Consider the following 25,613-nt stretch of genomic DNA (forward strand, 5'->3'; position numbering starts at 1 on the left):
AATGTAATGTTCATTATGTTTTTAGTATGATTAATACAGAAATTGCTAATTCATTTTCAGTTTTGTGCAACAAGGAAAGGTGTGCAACAGGCTGCTTCTGTTTTTGTGAAAGATGCCAAATTTGTTTTGACTATGGAACAGAAACAGAGGTATATTATTTCCTTTTTTCTTAGAAATAGAAAGATTTTCAGAGATCATCTGAGATAAGAATACTAGGTTTGTTCCTTAACTTTAAGCAAACTATTTGATATCTCCAAGCCTTAGTTTTCTCATCTGTAAAATAAGGGTAATAGTAATTAAATGAAATATTGAGTCTTGGTGCAGCTGTGATCTTTATTTCATAATCAGATTTAATGAAAGCTAAAGATTATCCATAATGCTATCTTCATTTTTTTTTACCAACTTTCAATGTAGCATCTGTTGTAATCTTTCACTAAAATTTATCTTATGCTTCCATTATCTTCTAACAGTTTTCCTCCAACTTTGCAGATGATTCATTCTCAATCTTCCTTTCATTTTTTTATTCAACGCTATGAATTTCTACCTTTATACCTCCAGCTCAGACTTCCCTTCTGAGCTGTAGGCTTATAGTCCATCTGTCTAACTGACATCCAGTTGCTTATCTTACAAGTGTCTCAAGCTCATTATGTCCAAAATAGACATATTATCTCAAACTGCCTCTTCTTCCATTGTTCCACATCTTACCTATACATCATCTCCCTGTTTGTTCATGGTAGAAACCCATCTTTGATATCTTCCCTCATCTTCCTTCCTGTAGGTAGGTAATTGATTGCCAAGTTCTGTTTATTTTTACTTCTAATTTATCTCAAATATGTCATTTTGTCTCCATCAGCACTCCTACATCCCTAATTCAAGTCACTATTAATCTCTTGCCTGTGTCATATCCTTTTACCTGTTGACCACACACACACGGTATTCCCACTTTGTTTTCCACACAGCAAAATGGTTGGTTAAAACTGCAAATTGAAAAGTCAGTTTCCTGCCTAGCTTAAAACTTTATTTACTGTTACTAGGCTAACATCCTAAATCATTAGTGTGGCCTGCAATATCCAGTGTACTGTGTTACCCAGCTAATTTTCCATTCTTGACCATGCTCCTCTTTTACCCACCACTGTCAAACCATATTGGCCTCTCTGTTCTGTGAATGTGCTGAACTGCTACCTTGTTCATAGTTGTTCTACATCATGTTTCCTTTTCCTGGAATGATTTTCACCTAACTCCTTTTCATCTTTCAAGTCTTACTTTTAATATCAGTTTCCCATGATTCTCAGTTTCCCTTTATTTACTGGTATAGAACTTACTATAATTGTAGTAAACATCCTTTTGTTTGTTATTTTTTAAAATGAAAAGATGTTCAACTTCACTCAAAAAAGTAGATTTTAAAATAATCACAAAAATCATCAAAACTGAAGTAGTATATAATTCTTAAAAATTTGTTTGACAGAGATTAAAAAAACATCATATTTACAGCAAAACTGATACACTCAGGCATTTCTCTTTTTTTTTTTTGTTTTCTAATTTTACCTTCCATCTATAAAGGAGGACATGCAGTGCTTGTCTTTCAGTGTCTGGCTTGTTTCATTCAATGTGATGTCCTGCAGGTCCAACCATTTTGATGCAAATGATGGAATTTCATTCTGTGTTATAGTTGAATAATATTCAATTTTAATATCCTATTCATTAGATTACAGACTTCTGGAGGAAAGGGAGACTTATGTTCATCTCATTTTCTGCTCAATCTTAGCAATCTCAACAGAGTGCTAGCTGTGGTTACCACTTAATGGACATTAACTTGTTATTTATAACAACTTTGGGGAATTGGTAAATATGTTTAGTGGTAGATCTCAAATTAAACTTCGTTTGATTAACAGCATGTGAAGATGAGTAGATACTGATTTTTCTGACTAATCTTATATGGGAGGATACACTTTTGTCTACTTTGCTTAAGTGCATCCTTCAAATTGACACTGATTTGAGGTTTTTTGACTTCCTTGTAATAGAAATTGATAAGGGTCCAGTGTGCAACCAGGACAAGATTTATTGGAGGCTTATGCTGAGCACAAGGGAAACAACATGGGGGGAAGACATTCTGCCAACAGGCTCAGTGAGGGAACTGGTGGGGAGGTGTGGCAGTTCTCTCTCAGCACATACCTGTTCAATATACATTCAGCTCAGAGTTCTGACTTGTCTCCCTGGGCACTCAGCATTTCAGTTTTCCCTCAGTTTGCTGTTTTGTATAGGCACAGTTGCTTTTATTGCATACAACACACTCAAAATGGTGGTGTTGCTCACTACTACCACTCTGGCAAGATCATATATCAGTTGTGCTGGGCTACTCTGAGCATGTGTAACAGGACCAGGAGGGGACTGGGGATATTTTGCAGTTAGGGTATGGGTATGTTTTTCTTCTGATTGATATGGAGCTGGAAATGGATACATAGTTAGGTCAGCAGGTAGATACACATCAAATTGGAGAACTTGATTTAGTGAGTTCTGTAGATCTGTTTCTATTTTGTCTCAAAATTACCAATCTGTTCTTTTGCCACCACCTGTGATCAGTTGTTAACCAAAGGCATGTACCAAGCCTAGAAGATACCACTATAGTTTTCTGGAAATTCTTTGATACTTTCTTGTCACTAAAAAGGATCCATACCCCAGATACTATTTTCATACTTCTATGTCCATTTTAATTTTATAACCCAATTCACTTGGTTACTACCACATGAAAAAACTTCTAGAATATGAAGCATATGGAGTAATGTTTTTATTATGTACATTAACAAAGCAAGATTGAGGAATAAGATATAGAAGAGAAAGAGTCAGAGAAACCAACAAAGATCTTACAGTCAAAAAGTAGATGAGGTCTGAGAGGTAGACAGAAAGGAAGAAAGTGAAAATAATCCTAACACGGTAACAGTAGCATAGGTTTCTTTCTTCCTACCTGGTTTGTTTTGGATATGGTTTTTCCCCCAAAGGTCCATGTGCTGGAAGCTTGATCTGCAATGTATTGTTACAGAGAAGTGCTGGGACCTTTAAAAGGCTGGGTCTAGTGGGAGGTGAGTTGGTCACAGGAACACCACCCTAATGAATTTATTCCCTTGAGACTGAATTAGAGCTCTCAGGAGTAAGTTTTGTGGGACTGGATTTGTTACTACAAAAGTAGGTTGTTTCAAGTAGTTCAGCCTTCCTTGCCTCACACAAACATATACTGCTTCCCTTCCACTTTCCCATCGTACATATCACCAGAAGGTAAACCGTGGCTAGCACCATGTTTTTGGACTTCCAGAACTGTGAACCAAAATAAACCTCCTTTCTTTTTAATTTTGGCATTTAGTTATTTTTTTTTGACCTAGGAACCTTTTATTTAAGATATACAAGCTTCGTGCATTTCATATGTACAAACTTAGTAACACAGTGATTCTTCCCACCCTACCCTCCCTCCCACCTGTACCATCACCTTTCTTCCTCCTCCCTCTCCTATTGCCATTCTTATTTTTTACTAAGATCTATTTTCAATTAATTTATACACATAAGATCACAGATCAAAGGTTTTTATTAGGAACAGTTACCAATTGAATGGAATCTCATTCATCTATCTTGTAAGTTCTGCTTTTGTTTCATTCCAAGAAAAAGCATATGTGAAAAGGAATGGTTTGCCATTTTGGGTGGGTATAGACTAGGAAGGGAGACTGACTGTTACTCATGATACTTCCCCTTTATCCACTCCCACAAGACTTCTTTTTGGCTGTCAAACCCTAGATAATGTTACTAAGGTTTCTAAACCACCTAACATGACAACTTTTCTGTACTCTAGTTCTTTTTAACTTTTTATTAAATGTTTTTCTTCTGTATTATACATTTAAATAACAAAATATATCTGTATTTTGAAATTTCTCAATTAACTTAAGGAAGTTAATTGGTAGTATTCTTACATTGAGAATATCTGCTATGTCTGGCTTTAATCAAAAGGACTTCTTGGTTATTTATGGCCAATGATCAAAGAATATTGGAAGAATGAATGCATCCACTAGGTTATTTTGCTGGCAAAAACCTTTTCTGTATCAAGTCATGATTAATAGTTTTCATATTAGCTGCACTTGGTTTTATAAGATTTTTATTAATTTTCTAAAATTTTTAACAAAGGTGAGGTTTCAAAAATATTGATGATTATAATAAAGATACAATTGGAATTAAAGAAAGTATAATTATAGGGTAGAGACAATAAAAAGGTATACGTAATGTGGAACTTTCTGTTGAGAATAAACTGGGTGGTCAAGTTGTGCTGTGTCACTTTTATTCAGAAACTTTACTGTTACTTGAGACTTACTTTCTTGCTCACAAACTAACTCTAAAAGAAATTTTGAGACTTACAGAATTCTCTGTGCAATGGTAGATCATTCACATAGAATAACTATGTGGCCTCCTATGTTGAGTATGTAATAATTAACATTTTTAAGCTCAACTTACCATATGAGTAGGAAACTGAAATTCATAGGCTATAAATTCCCTTAACATTAATTTACATTTCATCCTGTCACTTTTCTCCTGTTCTCTGTTGCACACAAATTAGGTAATTTTGTTTTAGATAATTATTTTCTTGCACAGAAGCATACGTAAGATCTAAATTCCTTTTCTCATTTCCCACTTGTAGCTAGTAACTCAAGGAAAATTTCTCTTTCCTTTAACTCACTTCTTCCTTAACTGTGCTCCTCTTTTTTTTTTTCTATCTTTATCTCCTTTTTTATTCCTGCTTGTTCAGGGATAAAATGCTAGTTTTAGAAACAGCATGAAATTAGAGACTCAGATTTGAATTATAGTGCTTCTGTTCTTACTAGTGGTGTGCCACTGAGCTCATTGTCTCTCAGCTTCAATTTCTTAGAGATGGAAATATGAATGTTATTTATTGTGATAATTAAATAAGGAAGTATTTCTTAGATACCTTATGATGCATAGCTGTTTATGCTTAATTGTAATGTGTCCTTTCCTTTTGCCTTCTCTTGATTCCATTCTGAATCCTTAAAATCATGAGCTTTTTAAAATAATGCTCCAAGTGTCTTATTTGCAACAAAGAAATGGAAATGCACAAATTTGGATTTCTTTGACATACTTAAGAACCTGCCAACTAACAAAATCTTTGAAAGTACCAAGAATATCTTTTTCAAATTATTAAGAAACTTTTTTAACCTTCCCTTCGTTTTAAACTTAACCATTTTCTTTATGTGCCATGTCTCAGAGCACAATCAACAGCTATTTTTTATTTCAATCTTTTGGGGTTAATTAATTATATAGTAGAATTTTAAAAATTATTCCTTACAAATATTTTCATGCAAATTATAGGAGTAAGTTTTTTTATTCTGACCCATGAACATAATCACCATTTATAATCTTTTTTTTTTTTTGTCCTGTGGGAGAATGACTTTTCTAAATTCTTAGTTTAAAAGAATTTCAGGGACTGGTGCTGTGGCGTAGTGGGTTAAGCTGCCATCTGCAATGATGGAATCCCACATGGCTGGTTGTATTCCTGGCTGCACCACTTCCAATCTAGCTCCCTGCTAATGTGCTTGGGAATGCAGCAAGTATGGCTCAAGTGCTTGGGTCCCTGTACCCAAGTGGGAGAACTGGATGAAGCTCCTGGCTCCTAGCTTTAGCCTGGCTCAGCCCTGGCTGTTGTGGCCATTTGGGGAGGCAACCAGTAGATGGAAGATCTTTTTCTCTCCCTTTGACTCTCCTCTTTCTGTGACTCTTTTAAATAATCAATCAATCTTAAAAAAAAGAATTTTTCTCAAAAGTTAGTTTTAATGTTATAACTGATAGAGACTTTTTAATATTGAAGTTAGTTTTCAAGTAATGATGTTGTAAAAAAATCTTTTGATACCTGTAAGTTTCAAAATAATAAATTACTTCAGAGTTTTTTGATGTTACTAAAGAACTCTCAATAATTTTATGGTTTTTTTATATAGGTTACAGAAGTATGCATATTCCGTAAGAGATTTGAAACTGAAAGGTAGGTTTAGTGACTGTTAAGCAGCTTTTTCAGATATAGATAAAATGAATCTGTTACTGGTATATATTGGTATGAATTAACAAGTGATATGTTTTACTACAGATATCTTAATACATGGTGTTGCTTATCATCATGCTGGTATGGAGCTGTCAGATAGAAAAGTAGTTGAAGAAATTTTTACTATTGGAGATCTACCAGTTCTTTGTAAGCAAATCATATTTCTTATGGGTATTATAAAATATTTTGAAAAATAATTTAACAGAAAACAGAAAATCTCAAGGATTTACTTGTTTTTGCTTTTTTCCAGAAATCTAAAATTATGTAATTTCCCATGCATGTATGGGCCATAGTAAATTCATTGGCATGGTTTAGCTCTCTTATGCTAGTTTAAGATAATGTGATTTGAAAAGTAATAAATTGGCCCGCAGCCACTCGGGTCTGTTTCTCGGCGCCTGCTCCTGCCTGGCACCCGCGATGTCCAAGTCGCGGCAAAGCTGCAGCAGGAGTCGCCGGTGAGCCTGGGCCGGGGGCTCGCGTGCCACCTCCCCATCTGAAGAAATGAGTGGTGGATTGGCCCCAAGTAAAAGCACAGTGTATGTGTCCAACCTGCCCTTTTCCCTGATAAAAATATCAGGAAGAGTAAAGGGGTTACATTCATTTTGTTTTTGGATAAAGACTCAGCGCAAAACTGCACCAGGGCGATAAACAACAATTATTTGGTAGAGTGATGAAAGCAAGCATTGCTAACAACGGAAGAGCAGCTAAATTCATCCGAAGACGAAACTACTTTGATAAATCCCAGTGCTAGGAATGTGGGGAAAGTGGACACTTAAGTTATGCCTGTCCTAAAAATATGCTTGGAGAACGTGAACCTCCAAAGAAGAAGGAAAAGAAGAAAAAAAGAGAAAGTTCCTGAACCAGAAGAAGAAATTGAGGAAGTAGAACAAAGTGAAGATGAAAGGGAAGAGCCTGCTCTGGGCAGCCTCAGCCAGGCCATTGCCTTCCAGCAAGCCAAACCTGAAGAACAAAGCAAATGGACACCCGGTCCAGGGGGTCCCTCCACATCCGAGGATAAAGAAAAGCACATACTTCAGTGATGAGGAAGAGCTCAGTGACTGAAATGACGTTTACTGTGTGAATGTCCCTAAGATATAAATGCCTGGGAGCACAAAGTTCAGCTGAGAGCTAAGGTTACTTTTAGAATTTGAGCATAAAAACACTTAATACCAAACAGTTTTTTTTACTAGAAAATAGTTCATAGGAAATTTAAAAATAAATAGAAATTATTATGTTTCTCTCTTGCATTACCACAGTACAGTTTGAGCATCCCTAATCTGAAATCCTAAACACTGCAAAATATGAAGCCTTGTCAGTGCCAACAGTGTCTCAAGTAGGACATCGTGACACTGTTGTTACACATCCTGTAAAGTTTGATAAAACCTAAATGAAGTTCATATTTAGGCTTGGTTCCCATCCCTGTGATATCTCATTATGCTTGTGCAACTACTAGAAAATTCAGAAAAACCTGGAACCCAAAATACTTCTGGTCCCAAGTATTTCAAATAAGAGATGCACAATCTGTACTAAAAATCAGAACTTGCTACTACTAATCTGAAAAGAGCCAATTTTAATAAAAATAAGAAAGTATTATAATGCTGTTGTCATCCCATGAGAAAAAGGTATTAAAATGATTTATTTGAGATTTTCATTACAAAACTTTACTCGTGTTTGATTGGTTTGGCTTTCAAAACTTAGTCTTCAAAACAAATGCTTCATAAAATGTTAATAAACTTTTTCAAAAGAAAAAAAAGTAATAAATTAACAGTTTTTTTGGTTCTAAGATATTTTATTATTTTAGATAATAGTGTTCTCTTTTTTTTTTCTTAATTTCTCATATATGAGATTTTATTGCATTTAGGAATATGTCTTTTATAAGAAAATATCTTTCTGAAATAATAAAGTTATATGGGTTTGTATTAATATTTCTCAATGCAGTTACTACCAGTACTTTAGCCATGGGAGTAAATTTGCCTGCTCACCTAGTTGTTATAAAATCTACAATGCATTATGCTGGAGGAATGTTTGAAGAGTATAGTGAAACAGATATTCTGCAGATGATTGGTAGAGCAGGTCGACCTCAAGTAAGTGACAGTAACTTTACTTTTTGTAACTTATTTTATAATATTTGGTAAAAATAAAAAAGTGTATGCTTAAAATTTGTATTTTATACTTAGATTAGTGGAGCAGCAGGGACTCGAACCGGAGCCCATATGTGATGCTGGCACTGCAGGTGGTGGTTTTACCCCCTATGCCACAACCGGTCCCTTGGCTTTTATTCTTTTTTTAAAAAAAAGATTTATTTATTTTACTTGAAAGAGTTACACAGAGAGAGGAGAGGCAGAGAGAGAGACAGAGAGAGGTCTTCCATCCAATGGTTCACTCCCCAATTGGCCTCAACGGCCAGAGCAGCACTGATCCAAAGCCAGGAGCCTCCTCCAGGTCTCCCATGCGGGTGCAGGGGCCCAAGGACTTGAGTCATCTTCTTGTGCCTTCCCAGGCCACAGTAGAGAGCTGGACAGGAAGTAGAGCAGCTGGGTCTTGAACAGGCACCCATATGGGATGCCAGCACTTCAGGCCAGGGCGTTAACCTGCTGCGCCACAGCATCGGCCCTGTCTTTTATTCTTAAAAGGATTTCTCTTGGCATTTTGGATGGACAGTCTTTCATTGTGTAGGAGTGTCTTGTGCATCATATAACATGTAACTTCTTTGAATCCTAGCACTAAATTTCAATAATCCCTGGGCATTGTGACAGTTAGAAGTCAGCCTATATACTTGTAAATTACAAAACCATACTCTGACAAATTCTTGAATGAGGAAGTCATTTATAAAGATGCTAAGGGAACATTCAGGAAGAACATCTTTTCAAAGAATGCGAAAATATTATTTTATACAAATTTATAGTTTTAAGAATAAATCTAACATGTCAATTACACCAAATCTTACAACTTTATCCAATTACAAGGTTTATTTAAGTTTTGACATTGCCAAAATTATGTACATTGAAACCATGGTGATTTTATAAGCATATTCAGTTTTTTAAATTAAATTTTTAGTTAAATTCAAAGGCAGAAGCATTTTCTGGGCCTTTTGACCTATTATTTAAGGCAAAGGGACTATTTGTTGTAATGAAAGTCTTGCATTATTAAGACTAGTGCCAAAATGTGCTCTTCTTTAATAATTTTCTGTGTGTTTCTTTTCAGTTTGACACTACAGCTACGGCAGTTATTATGACTCGATTAAGTACAAGAGACAAGTACATTGAAATGTTAGCTTGCAATGACACTGTAGAAAGCAGGTAATACAGAAAAATTTCTAAAAGATAATGCTAATATAATCTACTTTTTCCACTTTTATTTTGGAAGGAAATTTGGGGATTTTCTGAGGTTATTTTCTTGATATTTTTTAACGATTTAAGAAGTTTGTGTCCTTTTAAGGAATATAATTGTTCTTTTTAAAAAAAAATCAGAGTAGTTTTATTTACTAGTGTTTCTTAGAGTGTAGTAGCATGTATCTTTGTTCAAAAAGGCCTAATTTCTAATAAGTCCTTACTAATTATATTATAACTTAGGTATGAAATCATGTAAATTTGAAGTCACTAGTTTGTTATAGGAAGAAATACAACTTTCATATCTTTTCACATCTTTAAAATTTGTTTACTAATAAGAGAGAAAGGCAATCTGTGACCTTTTACTGAAAAATTTGATGTATTTTCTCTTGAAGAAAATAGGATATAATTTACTCTCCAGCCTTTCTTAAGCAATAATCTGTCTTCTGGACCAATGAAATAGATAAATCTCAAATTGAAAAAGCAAAGTTGAGTTGAGTTATTAAAGTTTTTTGTTGTATTTTTGAAAATTATTATCTTTCATGAATTTTTAAAATAGCAATGAATATATTATATATTGTTAAAGTTAATAAATAAGAATTATGGCATTGAAGTGCATATTAGTAATACAAATTTTTTTCCCCATTAGTTTGCACAGACATCTCATTGAACATTTAAATGCCGAGATAGTATTACACACCATCACAGATGTGAATATTGCTTTGGAATGGATACGATCAACCTTGCTTTATATCAGAGCCTTGAAAAATCCATCTCATTATGGTTTGTTACTTTGACTTGGGAAAGGAGAACTTTTTCAAGTCAGCTGGGTCCAAATTTATATTAGTAGGTTACAGAGTAGAAAATAGGAACTAATAGGTAACAGAAAAAATGGTAAGAATAGTCACAAATAGATTTAGAGGCAAGAGTAGATATAAGTGAAAAATCTTTATCCTTTTTGTGTCTTGTCTTGCACCATTAAAAATAGACCTGGTAGAAAAAAATTCAAGTGTACTAAAAATAACAAAAAAAATCACTTAAAATATGTTAAAGTCTTTAAAAGTCTGGAATTCTGTCTGTACTGGTGTTTAGCTATTTTCTTATTCTGATTTTGTGACTGTTCATTTTTTAGTTTATAAGAAATCAAAATATATAGTACTACATTTGCTTCTGGTTCTAAAGTAAACATACATCTGTTACTTCTAGAGGGTTTTTCCATGTGGTATAGGTTATAAAATCAAAATACTTGGGATTGCTGAACATTAAAACTGACTCCTTACAATATTATTCTAATACATATAAGTTTACAACTTTCAGATCTCCAAGGATTATATTAGCCTTTATTAAAAAAAATATCTAGGGGCCGGCGCTATGGCTCAGCAGGTTAACGCCCTGGCCTGAAGTGCTGGCATCCCATATGGGTGCCTGTTCAAGACCCAGCTGCTCTACTTCCTGTCCAGCTCTCTACTGTGGCCTGGGAAGGCACAAGAAGATGACTCAAGTCCTTGGGCCCCTGCACCCGCATGGGAGACCTGGAGGAGGCTCCTGGCTTTGGATCAGTGCTGCTCTGGCCGTTGAGGCCAATTGGGGAGTGAACCATTGGATGGAAGACCTCTCTCTGTCTCTCTCTCTGCCTCTCCTCTCCCTGTGTAACTCTGACTTTCAAGTAAAATAAATAAATCTTTTTTTTTTAAAAAAAGAATATCTATATAAATGTCCGTATCATTTAACAATTATCTTTTGACTAGGCAATATGCCCTTTTTGGTATAATCTTCCACTGTTTTTGCAAATAAGAAAATTTAATGTTATTTTTCTATTTTTTAAACATAAATTATGTCATACTATGTTTATTTTTAAAATATTTATTTGAAAGAGAGAGAAAAAAAGATGGAGAGAGACAGAGAGTCCATCTGCTGGTTCATTCTCCAAATAACCACAATAGTCAGGGCTGGGCCAGGAACCAGGAACTCCGTCCTTGTCTGCCACCCTGTCTGCCACATGAGTGGCAGAGACCGAAGTACTTGAACCATTTCCCTGCCACATTAGCAGGGAGCTGGATCAGAAGCAAGGTATATGGGACTTGAACCAGCACCCATATGGGATGCTGGCACTGCAGGAGGTGGCTTTACCCACTATACCACAACACTGGCCCCAGTTGCTATATATTTTTGCCAGTGGCTGATTTGTCAGTCTTTATTTTCAGCCATTGTTTTGTGTATGTGTGTGTGTGTGTGTATGTGTGTGTGTATAGTGATTTCTTTGTTATTTCATTTGGTATTACTCTGATGAGCATTAACATTAAGGATCATTTCATATGTTTTCTGGCCATTTGGAAGTTTTGTTAAGTGTTCTTTGATGTCTTTTATACATTTTTAAATTATGTTATTTCTATTTTAGGCAATAGTATATAGAAATTTTTTATATATTCTGGATAAGAGTCTTTTGTCAAGTATATAGATGTATCCAAATCTCTTCTCAGTCAGTGGCTTGAGTTTTTACTTTCTTAAGGAATTTTTTATGAAAGGAAGTTTTTAATTTTAAATAATGCTTGTGTAAATTTTTTTATATATGTCCTTCTATACACACGTACGTATGTATCTGTGAATATATGCCAAGAGCTGAAAAATAATTGTTATAGGGTATGTATAGTTTCAACTTTAGAAAACAGCACGGTTTTTCAAAATGGTTATATTACTAAATGCCTTTTAGTATTCATAAGAGTATCTATCTTATAATGAAAGTACATTAGAAAATGTTAATAACTTGACAAAAATTTATGATGCAAAAATATTAGGAATTTACTTCAGACAATTCTTGTTAAACTATAGTATTCCTGGTCACTGTTACACAATAAAACAAGCAAAAGGTAGCCAGATGCTGTTAAAGGATTTTAAAACAGTGATTGTTTTCTATAGCTACTTAAGCCTTGCTTTAACTCAACAAGCTATTTTTTTCCTAAATGAGATTTAATTAGTTATTCTTCTCTTTATAACTGTTGTGTGAACTTAGCCCATAAAAATAAATTAAATCCATTCTATTTATTTTTTATACATTTTCATGACTTATACAGGTTTTACATCTGGATTGAATAAAGATGGAATTGAAGAAAAATTACAAGGTTAGATGCATTTCCTTCTAAAAAAATCAATGAAAAAGGCCAGTTATGAAAATAAAAATAAGTCTCTTTTAAGCTATTTTTTAAAAAGTAAACTTGTCTACAGAAAAAAAGTATGAATTTTCTTTTTCACACATAAAGCTTGTCATGAATTTTTCTGATGTAATCTATCAGAATATTTTCCTTTGTATAACATCTTAACTATTTATTTGCTTTTTGTTTTTATCTACTTATTCAAGAGACAGAGACAGAGAGTTCCCATTCACTATTTTACTCCTTAAATACCCACAATACCCATGGTTGGGCTGGGCAGAAGCTAGGAGCATGTGTGTGGCAGAGACCCAACTATTCGAGCTATTACCTGTTGCTTCCCCTGGGTGCTCATTGGCAAGAAGCTGAAATCTGGGGCCAGAGTCAGGACTTGAACCTAATCACTCCTATTTGGGTGTGGGCATCTTAATAAGTATCAACTGCTAGGGCAAGTGCCTACCTCTACTTTTTCTTTTTAAAATGATCTTGGTCTTTGGGGCCAGCACTGTGGCACAGTGGGTTAAAGCCCTGGCCTGAAGCGCTGGCATCCCATATGGGCGCCAGTTCTGGTCCCGGCTGGTTCACTTTTAATCCAGTTCTCTTCTATGGCCTGGGAGAGCAGTAGAAGATGGCCCAAGACCTTGGGCCCCTGCACCCACGTGGGAGACCTGGAAGAAGCTTCTGGCTCCTGGCTTCAGATCAGTGCAGCTCTGGCTGTTGTGGCCATCTGGGGAGTGAACCAGCAGATGGAAGACCTCTCTGTCTCTACCTCTCTCTGTAACTCTGTCTTTCAAATAAATAAAATAAATCTTTTTTAAAAAAATGATTTTGGTCTTTGAAACTGTTGCCTATTGGTGCAAATTCTTTATTTTTCTTTTCTAGTTTAATTTTAATTAAAAATATAAGCCTAGCTTATAGACTTCTTATTCAGTTAATCACTTAGATTTACCTGTCTTAAAGTAGCAACATATTGTTAAACATTTATTAAGATTAGAAATTGCTACCTCTTTCTTGTGTTGAGATTATCTTCCAGTAAAAAAAAATGTTGGATGAACTAAAAATATGCAGGCACTTTTAATATATTCTCTACATATTTATGGAAAAATTTTTAAAAAAAGAGATAAGGATGCAACAGTGAAATTCTCTTGTCACTTTCCCCCTCTTCTACTTGGCTCTCACCAGATTTGCTATCTTGATCCTCTTTAAATGTACCAAGCTTTTTCCCACTTCTCTGTTCCTTATTGTTGGAAGGCTTCTTAAATCTCTTGCATGGCTAGCACCTTCATTTCATTCAGGTCTCTGTTCAGAGTTCATATACTATCTTATTTAAATTCTCTTTTACCAAGAGGAAGACAAATTTGTTTCTATTGTACTGTTTCTGTTTTCCTTGTTTAGAAAAAGTCATGTCTTTACTTTAAAAATTGGAAAAAGTTGGGGCCAGCACTGTGACACAGTAGGTTAATCCTCCATCTGCAGCATCAGCATCCCATATGGACGCTGGTTCTAGTCCCGATGTTCCTCTTCCAGCCCAGCTCTCTGCTGTGGCCTGGGATAGCAGTAAAAGATGGCCCAATTGCTTGGGCCTCTGCACCAACATGGGTGACCAGGAAGAAGCACCTGGCTCCTGGCTTTGAATCAGCGCAGCTCTGGCCGTTAAAGTCATTTGGGGAGTGAACCAACGGAAGGAAGACCTTTCTTTCTGTCTCTCTCACTGTCTATAACTCTACCTGTCAAATAAATAAATAAAATCTTAAAAATTGGAAAAAACATATCATACTTTATATTAGAAATGTAGCATAGATCAAAAATAATTATTGTATTTAGTTAAAAGCTTAAAAAACTACCCCATCATTCTCTAGGGGTTTTTCTCAGGTTTATTTTTTTCTTAGTACCATTGAATAAAAATGTTATATTTGTGAGCTGATTGCTTTTTTAGTAAAATATAGGTTCCATAGAATAAGAATCTTTTATGATTCACTGCTATAAAACTAGAGTTTAGTGTTCAGCATGAAATATAGTAAGTATTCCTCATTGATGGATCAGCTGACAGAATAGTAGCTGATGAACTGACTTAACAGTGGGTAACTAAAAAAATCAGAGCAAAACTAATTCATTAAGCTAAAGTATTTCTGAAAGGACCCTGCCTTCTATGGGTTTAAATTTTTTTAAAATTTATTTTTGTTTTATTTGAAAGCACGGGGAGAGAGAGCGTGCGCGAGAGCGAGAGCGAGAGCGAGCGAGTGCAAGAGAGAGTCCATCCACTGGTCCACTCCCAAAATTTACAAAACAACCAGGGCAAGATCAGGCTGAAGCCAGGAGGCCAGAACTCAGTCTGGGTCTTCCACATGGGTGGCAGGGATCTAAGTACTTGGGCCTGCACTTACTGTCTGCCAGGGTATGTGTTATCAAGAAGCTGGATCAGAAGCAGAGTAGTCAGGACTCAGAACCAGGCACTCTGATGTGGGAGTGAACCTTCCCAAGTGGTGATACAAACACTGCAACAAACACCCACCTATCTTAGGATCTTTTTTTTTTTTTTTTTTTTTTTTTTTTGACAGGCAGAGTGGACAGTGAGAGAGAGACAGAGAGAAAGGTCTTCCTTTTGCTGTTGGTTCACCCTCCAATGGCCACCGCGGCCAGCGCACCTCGCTGATCTGATGGCAGGAGCCAGGTGCTTCTCCTGGTCTCCCATGTGGGTGCAGGGCCCAAGCACTTGGGCCATCCTCCACTGCACTCCCTGGCCACAGCAGAGAGCTGGCCTGGAAGAGGGGCAACCGGGACAGAATCCGGCGCCCCGACCGACTAGAACCGGTGTGCTGGCGCCGCAAGGTGGAGGATTAGCCTAGTGAGCCGCGGTGCCGGCCCTAGGATCTTTTTGTAAGCAACTGTTTAGTATTGAACAAGTTGTAGTATTCCCACTGGCTGCTGTGAAGTACCTCACATCTCCTAGACTGTAACATGGGATAGAGGGAGAACTATAAGCATCCGACTACAATTTCTGTGATCTTCATCAATTAGTGATTCTATTCAGAAGTTCCTTACAGGTACCAATGGTGGTATACTCAGAGAGATGAAAGTAAATATTAAAAAACATCAGCTGAAACAGTTATAAGTGATTGCCTCCAGAAAGTGGCAAATGAGGAAAAGGGAAGAAACTAATGTTTTTTGGAACACTCTTATAAGTCTATTTGGCTTGTCATACTTTATGCATTTATCTCTCAGATAGGAATTTAAAGAAAAAGCAAACTGTTATCATAATGAAGGACAGTCAGCAAAGCAGTTACTTAGACCTGGAGCAAGTTACTTAGTTTACTGACCTATATATGAAAATATTAATGTTGACCTTATTGTGTTACTTTGAGGATTAAATAAGATATTACATGAAATATCATTTAAAATGTTCCAAGTTACTTTCATTACTTATTGAATATAATTTTTAATACTGATGTTGTTGTTAGTATTAGAAAATCTTTTTAGCATATTAGTTGGCCTTTTAATGAATTTTTTTCTTATCACTTAAGTAGGGATGGTGGTTCTTTCTAGAACAATTATACAGAAACACATTAGCATATTTAATAATAAATTTATTCTGCCTTGCTTTCTTATCTTACTAGAATTAAAATGTATTTTCTATAATTGAACAGAATTATGTTTGAAGAATCTGAATGATTTATCATCCCTGGACTTGATAAAGATGGATGAAGATGTTACTTTCAAACCAACTGGTAATTTTTCTATAATTATTAACAAATTTAATGATTGCTTACTGAAGAATAAATTAAAAATATGTTCTACAATTTTGATGATGGTAAAACTAAATTATAATTACACTCTAAAGAAGGTGTCATGTTTAGCTGCAAGGCATAATACATTTACTTGAGTTCTGTATATGAAAGTATGGAGCTTATTTTTGACAGTCACAAAATTTGTCTTCATTGATTCTGGTAATTTTTAGTAGAGGATTGAAACGCTTGAATCTTGGGTTGCTTTATACCTGTTGTAATTAATAGGTATCTTTTTGTTAATTCTTAAATATTCAAACATTGGATATCTGGATGGTTACTTAGGCTCCTGTAGGGGAAGAAATATAAATTTCCCTTCTACTCATTTTAGGTCCATTAGCTGGGTCTCTTTAACAAAAAACTAACAAGATTAAGCACAACAATTTATCTAATGACATGAGATCCTTCAAAATAAAGACCCAAAGAAGTGGTTAATTATGATTGTTTTATCGTTAAGTTTGATGGAGGGTGGCAAGTCAGAGGAATATGGGACAAAGAGATGTGAGCTAAATGTAATAAACTGAGGGAAACCTAGCAAGCTAAATCTCATTCAGATTTCTGTCTATGTCCTTTGTCTTTGGAGATAATGATACAGTTTTCTTCCAGATTTAGGGGAGATTTTATGACCTACTCCCAGGGGAAGATCAGATAGTCCTTCTTAAATATGACAGTTCTCAAATTCCTTCAGCTCAAAATATTTATGTCAAAATGCAGTATTTTGGAGTAAAGTTTCCTGAACCTTGCCACTCCTTTTCTCTTTTCTCTCTCTTTCTCCCTCCACCCCTGCTGTTTTAATTGAGTATACTAAATGAAGGGAATAATGTTTTGTAGTTTTTAGCACTAATAATTAGAAGTGTTTTTCAGGAAAATGCTGACTTAATTCTTTCAATTAATCCTTTTAAAAAGGTACTTTATCAAGTAAAAGTTGGGAAATACAGAAAAGTGTTTTTGAAATTCAGAATCTATTAAACTTTTAGCATGTATCCTTCAATATTTAATGTATTTTTTGTATACTTGCAACCATACTATAGATATGTATGATTTGGGGTTGTGATTTTTATTTCTACTTGATATAAGGTTTTTGAAAATTTTGAAAGCAATTTACTGCCCAGACTCTCAGCCCATATATCAATAACATTTCCCCCTACTTTTCTAGTTATTACTCTGATAACTCTAATGTTGTTTGTGAGAATTGCCTCCTGTGTATTCTAGGATGTCTCACTAGAGAAGGCATGAGAATCACTAATATACCTTCTTCCTCTGTTCTTGGGTACTTTCACTTCCATCAAGAATCTTGTATCCACTATCATTTTTTTCCCCTGTGATACTTTTTGAATCCACTGATACCATTCTTTCTGCTTTTTAAAGAAGTTTATTTTTGTATACTTGAAAGGTAGGGGGATTAGGGGGAGAGGGGAAGGAGAGGAGAGAGAGAGGGAGGGAGAGAGAGAGGGAGGGAGAAAAGAAAAGAAAGGGAGAGAGAGAGAGAGTCTTCTGTTTGCTAGGGGAGGGGGAGGGGAGAGAGAGTAAGAAGAAGGAAGGAAGGAAGGAAGGAAGGAAGGAAGGAAGGAAGGAAGGAAGGAAGGAAGGAAGGAAGGAAGGAAGGGGAAAGGGAAGGGATGGGAAGGGAGGAAGGGAGGAAGGAAGGGTGGAAAAGAAACCTGTTTGCTGGTTCACTCCCCAGATGCCCACAACAGCTAAGGTTGTGCTAGGCTGAAGCCAGGAGCCAGGAACTCTGTCCAGGTCTCTTATGCGGGTGTCAGAGATTCAAGCACTTTAGCCATCACCTGCTGCCCTCCCAGGGTGTGTATTATTGGAAAGCTAGATCAGAAATGGAGGCAGGACTTGATCCCAGAGACTCCAGTATGGGATGCCGGCATCCCAACCAGCAGCTTAATCCACTGTGCCACATTACTCATCCCTCCTCTGTCTTCAAACATACCTAACAAATGATCTGTATGTGTGTTTTCTTCTTTGTCAGTCATCAGTGAATGCTACCTGATTGATTTTTCTCTTTAGCACTCTACTATTTTGGTTCTTCAGTTTTTTGAATCAATCCTCCAATTGACCTGTTTCACTTACTATGGGCTTCTTGAAGTTTCACATCTAGGAAACTTTATCCCAAATTTATGCTCCTTTCTTTGGAAAAACAATTTACCTTCACAGGTGTAGCTATATGTACATGAATTCAAAATTGTAGTTTTGACACTGGTCTCCTACATTTCCTGCAAAATTTTCTATTACAGATCTTTATTTAGATATATGATATGAAACTTGTTACCCAGAATCATGTTAATTTGGCCTGGGATACTGTAAAGTGGAGTGCCAATAGAATCTGGATCCCAAATACTGGATTTCAGTCCCAGTTCTACTAGTTGCTACATGTGACCTTTATGCTAAGTGAACATTAGTTTTTTCATCTGAAAAACAAGAACATACTAGGTGTCCTATTTACCTCCTTGTAGTGTTATGATCAAATGGAATAATGAATTTAAAGAATTTTACTGTAACAGTTATTGTTGCTATTTTTATCCAAGGCTATGAAAATTTCCTTTATTTGCCTGTTTTTCTCATTAGCATTTTTGCTAAGCCTAAGATGATCATAAAATACTTGATATTCTTGGTTTCTCCTTCATTTTTAGTCATTCCATATCTAGGCAATCATCAAATACCAAAAGGACAGTCTGATATTAAGCTAAAAATATTTCTTGTCACATACTAGGATGATGATTCTTAGAGGTGACTACTTGCTATAAAAATCAATTGAGAGTACTGTTATGTTGTCCTTGATTTCTCAACAATGTTGCAGTGGATTCGTTTCTGAGAGGAACAGCGTGGTGGGGGCAAGAGGTGTGGAGTCACCACGCAGACCCCGGGAGTCGGGTGAAAGCAGGCTTGAGGCGAGCAGCCGGCAGACTCATTTATTTCAGTTGAAACTACATCTTACATAGCCAAGACCAGCCAATCTGGTCAAGGGGCGGTCTATGCCCCATCCAATCACAGCCTGCCAGGCAGTTTCCAAAGCCATTCCTGAGTAACTAATGCTCGCTTGCCAGTGGCCACCTTGGCATGGCCCTCTCATTCCACCACACTGTTATGTTAAAAATACAGTTAAATGATGGGGCTGGCATTGTGATGCAGCAGGTTAAATCACCGTTTGTGACACCTGCACCCCATACCTGATGCTGTTCAAGTTCTAGCTGCTTCCTTTCCTCTCCAGCCCCCTAGTAATGTGTCTGGGAAAGCAGAGAATTATCACCCAAGTACTTGGGCCCCTGCCACACATGTGGAGACTAGGATGGAATTTCAGGCTCATGGCTTTGACTTGAACCAGCCGAGGTCATCGTGGCCATTTGGGGAGTGAACCAGTGGATAGAAGATTCTCTCTCTATCTCTCTTTTCCTCTCTTTCTCTCTTTTTCTTTCCTTCTCTCTGTCCCTCTGCCTTTCAAATAAATAAATCTTAAAATACAATTAATCCCATCTAGATCTGCAAACCTCAATTTTTAGAAGTAAAACCTGAAAATTTTTATTTTAATCCCTTTGTATTGAAGCCCTCTCTTATAATATTGCATCAGTTCTTTGATGCTTTAAAGAAGATATTTGTATTTCATTTAGTTTTTTTTGTTGCCTTCAGCAGAAGGATTGTTTCATAATTACTTCGCTTACCATTAATGTAGGTGGAAGTTTCTTACATAGTATTTCCAATGAATTCTTTTTTATGACTTACTGTTTCTTTATGTTACTAACATTTATCTCTTTGATTTTAGTTTTTACATAGAAATTCTTTGTATATTCCCATAATTCTGCTTAATACAATTTTTGCTTTTTGGTTTGTGGTCCATAATACTTGTATATCTAGTTTTTTTCATCGGTTCATATCAAGGTTTTTAATTGTTTCTGGTAATGTGTGTTGGGAGAAGGGCTCAAAAGACCAAAGCTTGTTGTAAATCTAAGAAAGGTTACCCTCCTTAAAATAGGTAATAACTGCAAGACTCTGGGAGAGTGGTTAAATTGGGATATAGATCTTTGAATGAGAGGGAGAGAAGGAAGGTGGGGAGGGAAAAAAATAGAAGGAAAGAAGGAAAATCTTAGTGAACAGTGCAATTGTAAGAACATTTGGCAAAGCTGATTGAAAATCTTCAAACCAAAATTACCTGCCAGGGGACTACTTTATCTAATAGGTCAAGCTTAGTATCCCTGCCATGCTCAGTCATTGATTGGGAGCATCTCATGAAATTGTGATCTTGTTGGGAATTCCATAGTGATGGATTCAGAGCACAACAGCTGGGGCAGTAAATCACCAAATGAAAAATATATTTTCATGGTCTCCATGTACTCCCTCCGCAACTCAACTTTATAGCCTTTACTTTGAAATATCCTGAATTTGTTACTATGAGAATATGTATCATTCAATGTATTGATAGTAAGTTAACTCTTTATTTCTTCTCTTTACTTGCAAATCTTTTTTTTTATTTCTTTCCATTCTCCTGCTTTGATTAATTTTATTCATGGTTTCCTTCCTAGCTTATTTTTTTAAACTTACCTAAGAAAACTTCATCCTTGCTAGTAAGCCAGCAAGTGTCAGATATTATCTTAAAACCTTTCATTTTCATTATCTTCATTTATAAATATGTAGAGTTTGAAGGCCATCCTTAAAAATACTCTAAAGGTATGGGGTGGCACTGTGACACAGCAGGTAAAGCCACTGCCTGCATATGGGCTCTGATTCAAGTCCTGGCTGCTCCTCTTCCGATCCAGCTCTCTACTGTGGCCTGGGAAAGCAGTAGAAGATGGCTCAAGTGCTTGGGCCCCTGCACCTGCATGGGAGACCTGGAAGAAGCTTGTGGCTCCTGGCTTCGGATCAGCACAGCTCCGGCCATTGTGGCAATCTGAGGAGTGAACCAGCAGATGGAAGACCTCTCTCTCTCTCTCTGCCTCTGCCTTTCTAATAAATAAATAAATAAATCTTTCAAAAAAAATACCCTAAAGGCATGCTAGTTCCCTAACATCTCACATACTTTTCTCAGAAACTTCTTTTTATGACTCACCATTTTACTCATAATTAGGCTAAATATATTCAACAGGCTCCTGATTAAGAAAGTAGCCTTACAGCTGGCATATCTCCTTTTTACTTTCTGATGGCTAGGTCTATCTGTTGTACCATGTACTTGATTTCTAGTACTCAGTTGGAATGCCATAGATGTTGACACATATATAAATGTTAGCCCTTTCCTTGAGGAATGATATGCCACTTTCCTCTCACAGCTGTTTTCTGTGTATGCTCACAGGGCTTAAAATTCTTTGGAATGTTTCTAGATAACTTATAGTTGAATCCAGTAATGTCTTGAATGAATTCCATTCCATCAATTACTCACCTCCACTCTCCCATCTCCCATCCCCAACCAATCTCCTACTGATTTAAGAAACAGTTTATTTTCAAACAAGTTTAATTAAAATATTGCTCAAGAATCTTAAGTGGTCCTCTGTCATTTTACAAATCAGTTCCAAAGTCTAAACTTCTTTTAAAAAAAAAGATTTATTTTATTTATTTGAAAGGCAGAGTTACAGAGAAAAGAGAGAGAGAGAAAGAGAAAGAGAAAGAAAAAGAGAAAGGGAGATAGATCTTCCATCTATTGGTTCACTCCCCAAATGACCACAAAGCCAGGGCTGGCCCAGGCTGAACCAGGAGCAGCTTCTTCTGGGTCTGGACTTGGGCCATCCTCAGTTGCTTTCTCAGGTGTATTAGCAGGGAGCTGGATTGGAAGTGGAGCAGCTGGGACTCCAACCAGTGCCCATATTAGATGCTGGCATTGCAGGTAAAGGCTTAATCTGTTAAGTCACAACACCGGCCCCTAAACTTTTTTAAATAGCATTTCAAAACCCTGTCATGTCTCTGTCAGGTTTTAGAAATAAAAGTAGACAACATTTATTAAACATTAGGCACTATGCCAAGTACTATATATGTATTTTTGAATTGCATTTAATCTTCTTCAAAAAAACTTCACATTGCCTTGAGAAATTGGTAAAATAATTTGTATGTGATCATCTGCTAACATGATAAATGAAGGAACAAGAATTCTAACCAAGTCTGACCAGTTTCCTCCCTACTTAAGTTTATATGTAAATGTTACCATTCACTGAATTTTGTTAATGATTTCCCATGTGGTTATCTCTCTAACCAATTTATAAATTCTGAAGATTGTGTCTTCTACATTTTTTTGGGTGTGTCATTTGTGCCTGGTATCATTAAAGACACAAAGTAGATACTAAGGAAGTGTTTGTTAAACTGATTAAAAAACAACTTCTTTCAGCTAATGGAAGGAATGTTTTTATTCTCACAGAGGCAGGAAGATTGATGGCTTGGTATTATATTACATTTGACACAGTGAAGAAATTTCATAAAATCAATGGAAGAGAAACTTTATCAGATCTGGTAAATTAATTTTCACTAGAAAATAAATAAAGATATAGTATAAAATAATATTGGTGAAACAACAATATTATATCTCATATAATTTAAGAATGAGCAGAAAGGAAAGCATTATTATAATACTTATATCTTCCCTAGTGTACCTCTGAAAATATTATATTTTCAGTTCTATTTCATCATAGCTAAGAAAATTTATATACATACCCAAAGTAGCTATGACAACTACCTTACAATATACACAATAATGCTGATTACCTTGGCAGTGTAATATGTGCAAAAGATCCCAGACAATGTGGCTTGATAGATTAGGATATCTGCCATCAATGAAGGACAAGGAGTTGCAGCATGTGTGCCATATATTGGCAGTAATTCTAAGTCTTTCGCATCCAAATATCAATAGCAGTGGAAATAGAATAGTATTGATAGTAACCCAGAAGAAAGAGCTGATAATAGAGAAATGGAGAATAGTAGGAACAACTTTGTGACTGCAGTAATGGACAGATCAGATGCATATTGTTGATGCCTGGTAACTGCATTGATCCTTTCTCCTTTTCCTGGAGACATGAATATGAAACAATATATTTATAAAAGAAAATATTTGTTCTGAAATTTTAACCATTCATTTTTGTGTAAAATATTGAGATAAGATTATTATACTTAAAACTGCACAATGGGATTCCAGTTGTTAAGGAGTCATGTGAGCAAAAATTGATGAAAAGCTGAAGGTTTCTATTTTCATATAAATATTATGCTTAAGAATGAATTAAGAGTTAGATATAAGTAATACAAACTTTAATACATCACATCTTTACTTCAGCAAGTATGTGACAATTAGAGCAACTGTTAATTCCATTTTACAGATGTGGGAAACCAAAGTACAAAGTGCCATATCCAGCTACCAGCAGAACAAGGCTCTAGAATGCAAGTTTATTAATGTCTAAAGCATTCTTTCCATTAATAAATAAGCCTCAATTGGGATAATCATTTGGAAACTATAGCAGGATGAATAACAGAATCAACAAAAACAATTATTTATTGAGTGCTTATTACTGTGCAGTAGGCACTGGACTATTTTAAATTTTGTCTTGTTAATCTTTACAGTCTTATTGGTATAGCCCTAGTATCTAACCACATTATATGTCATGGTTTTCTGACATTTGTCAGTGAATAAATGAATCTTTAAATATACAAAATGTGTAAGATTTTAACTCTGTTAGGTTAATTAATAAATCTATGATGGCCCAAGGCAGCACAAAAATATTTTCAAAGAAAGAGAATGACAAGAAAGAAGTAAAAAATGTACTTTTCATTAAATGAACAAATGCTGAAATTTTATAGGTCACAATGATAGCCAGCTGCAAGGAATTTCTAGATATACAGTTAAGAATAAGTGAAAAGAAAACACTGAATACTTTGAACAAAGATCCAAATCGGATAACTATCAGGTACAGAAATTATGTATGTTTTAAATAATTTTAAGATGTTTTATTTAGTTAAATAATGCTAAAGGTTTTGTCCTATGTTTCTGTTTACAGATTTCCAATGGAAGGAAGGATTAAAACAAGAGAAATGAAAGTAAACTGGTAAATAAAATTTTTAAGTGTTTTAAAATACTAAATATTGGATCATGATTCGTATTTATGTTTTTTTTAGTTTTAAAACATTTTAAATTTTTAAAATTTTTTTTACTTTATTTATTTGAAAGCTGAGTTACAGAGAGAGTTAGAAAGAGAGAGAAAGAGAGAGAGATCTTCCATCTGCTGGTTCACTCCCCAAATGGCTGCAATGGCCTGAGCAGGACTGATCTGAAGCCAAGAGCCAGGAGCTTTCTCCAGGTCTCCCATGTGGGTGCAGGGACCCAAGGACTTGGGCCATCTCATGCTGCTTTCCCAGGCATATTAGCAGGGATTGGAAATGGAGCATCTGGGACTCGAACCAGTGCCCATAAGGGATCCTGGTGCTACAGGCTGGAGCTTTTACCCGCTGCACTGCAGCATCAGCCCAGAATTTCTTTTATTTAATACAAAAATAACATATTTATGTAAATGAAGTCAGAAGTAGGTGTGAAATTAATTTTTTAAAACATTTATTTATTTATTTATTTGAAAGAGTTACAGAGACACAGAGGTAGAACAAGAGAGAGATTTCCTCCAACTGCTGGTTCACTCCCCAAATGGCCTCAATGGCCAAAGCTGGGCCCATCCGAAGCCAGGAGCCAGGAGCTTCTTCCCAGTCTCCCAGAGTGCAAGGGCCCAAGAACTTGGGCCATCTTCCACTGCTTTCCCAAGCCATCAGTAGGGAGCTGTCTTGGAATTGGAGCAGCCGGGACACAAACCAGTGCCCTTATGGGATGGATGCTCGCAGCACAGGCAGGATCTTAACCTACTATGCCACAACACTGGCCCCTGTGAAATTAATTTCTAAGAAATCTCAGATTTTAAATTAAAATTGGTAAATTGTGAGTAATTTTTTTTTTATCAATAAATATTTGTTGAAAGTGTATTCTGTTGAGGCAGGATGATCTGCTTCTTATGCTTCTCATCATCAGAATAGTTCAAGTTACCCTGAATAAGAACTGTGCATATAAAAATAATGAAAACACATGTAGTGAATGTCTACTGTATGGTGATAGCATTCTGGAAAAGACAAATAGTGTAAGCAAAAATATGAGTGAAGGAATGTGTATATTGTGAATGACTCTTCTGCCAAGACTGGCAAGTGTATACAGAGGAATAGTAATTGGATGAGTAAACTAAAATTATTCTGAAATCTGTGACTTTTACCCAGTTTGCAATTACAAACACAATGATATTCTTTTCTATTCTACTAAGTGCTTGATTTT

The 25,613-nt window shown here is 35.8% G+C and overlaps 1 protein-coding gene and 1 pseudogene across 9 annotated transcripts in view; both read left to right on the forward strand.

Moving 5' to 3' along the window:
- HFM1 (helicase for meiosis 1) overlaps nucleotides 1-25,613 on the forward strand; it is a 137,510-nt gene that overhangs the window by 34,080 nt on the left and 77,817 nt on the right. For 8 of the 9 annotated variants that reach the window (XM_051857507.2, XM_070078056.1, XM_070078058.1 and 5 more), the window contains 11 exons: nucleotides 61-149; nucleotides 5,982-6,025; nucleotides 6,128-6,229; nucleotides 8,021-8,166; nucleotides 9,287-9,381; nucleotides 10,061-10,194; nucleotides 12,483-12,530; nucleotides 16,202-16,282; nucleotides 22,683-22,774; nucleotides 24,110-24,216; nucleotides 24,307-24,354. In XM_051857507.2, the coding sequence (XP_051713467.2) occupies nucleotides 61-149; nucleotides 5,982-6,025; nucleotides 6,128-6,229; nucleotides 8,021-8,166; nucleotides 9,287-9,381; nucleotides 10,061-10,194; nucleotides 12,483-12,530; nucleotides 16,202-16,282; nucleotides 22,683-22,774; nucleotides 24,110-24,216; nucleotides 24,307-24,354 (986 nt within the window). The remainder of the gene's footprint in view (nucleotides 1-60; nucleotides 150-5,981; nucleotides 6,026-6,127; nucleotides 6,230-8,020; nucleotides 8,167-9,286; nucleotides 9,382-10,060; nucleotides 10,195-12,482; nucleotides 12,531-16,201; nucleotides 16,283-22,682; nucleotides 22,775-24,109; nucleotides 24,217-24,306; nucleotides 24,355-25,613) is intronic. The other variant, XM_070078054.1, reaches the window with a different exon arrangement.
- LOC103350224 (zinc finger CCHC-type and RNA-binding motif-containing protein 1 pseudogene) lies at nucleotides 6,454-7,260 on the forward strand (annotated as a pseudogene).

Source organism: Oryctolagus cuniculus, chromosome 7 (genome assembly GCF_964237555.1).
Source record: "Oryctolagus cuniculus chromosome 7, mOryCun1.1, whole genome shotgun sequence".
NCBI classification, from domain to species: domain Eukaryota; kingdom Metazoa; phylum Chordata; class Mammalia; order Lagomorpha; family Leporidae; genus Oryctolagus; species Oryctolagus cuniculus.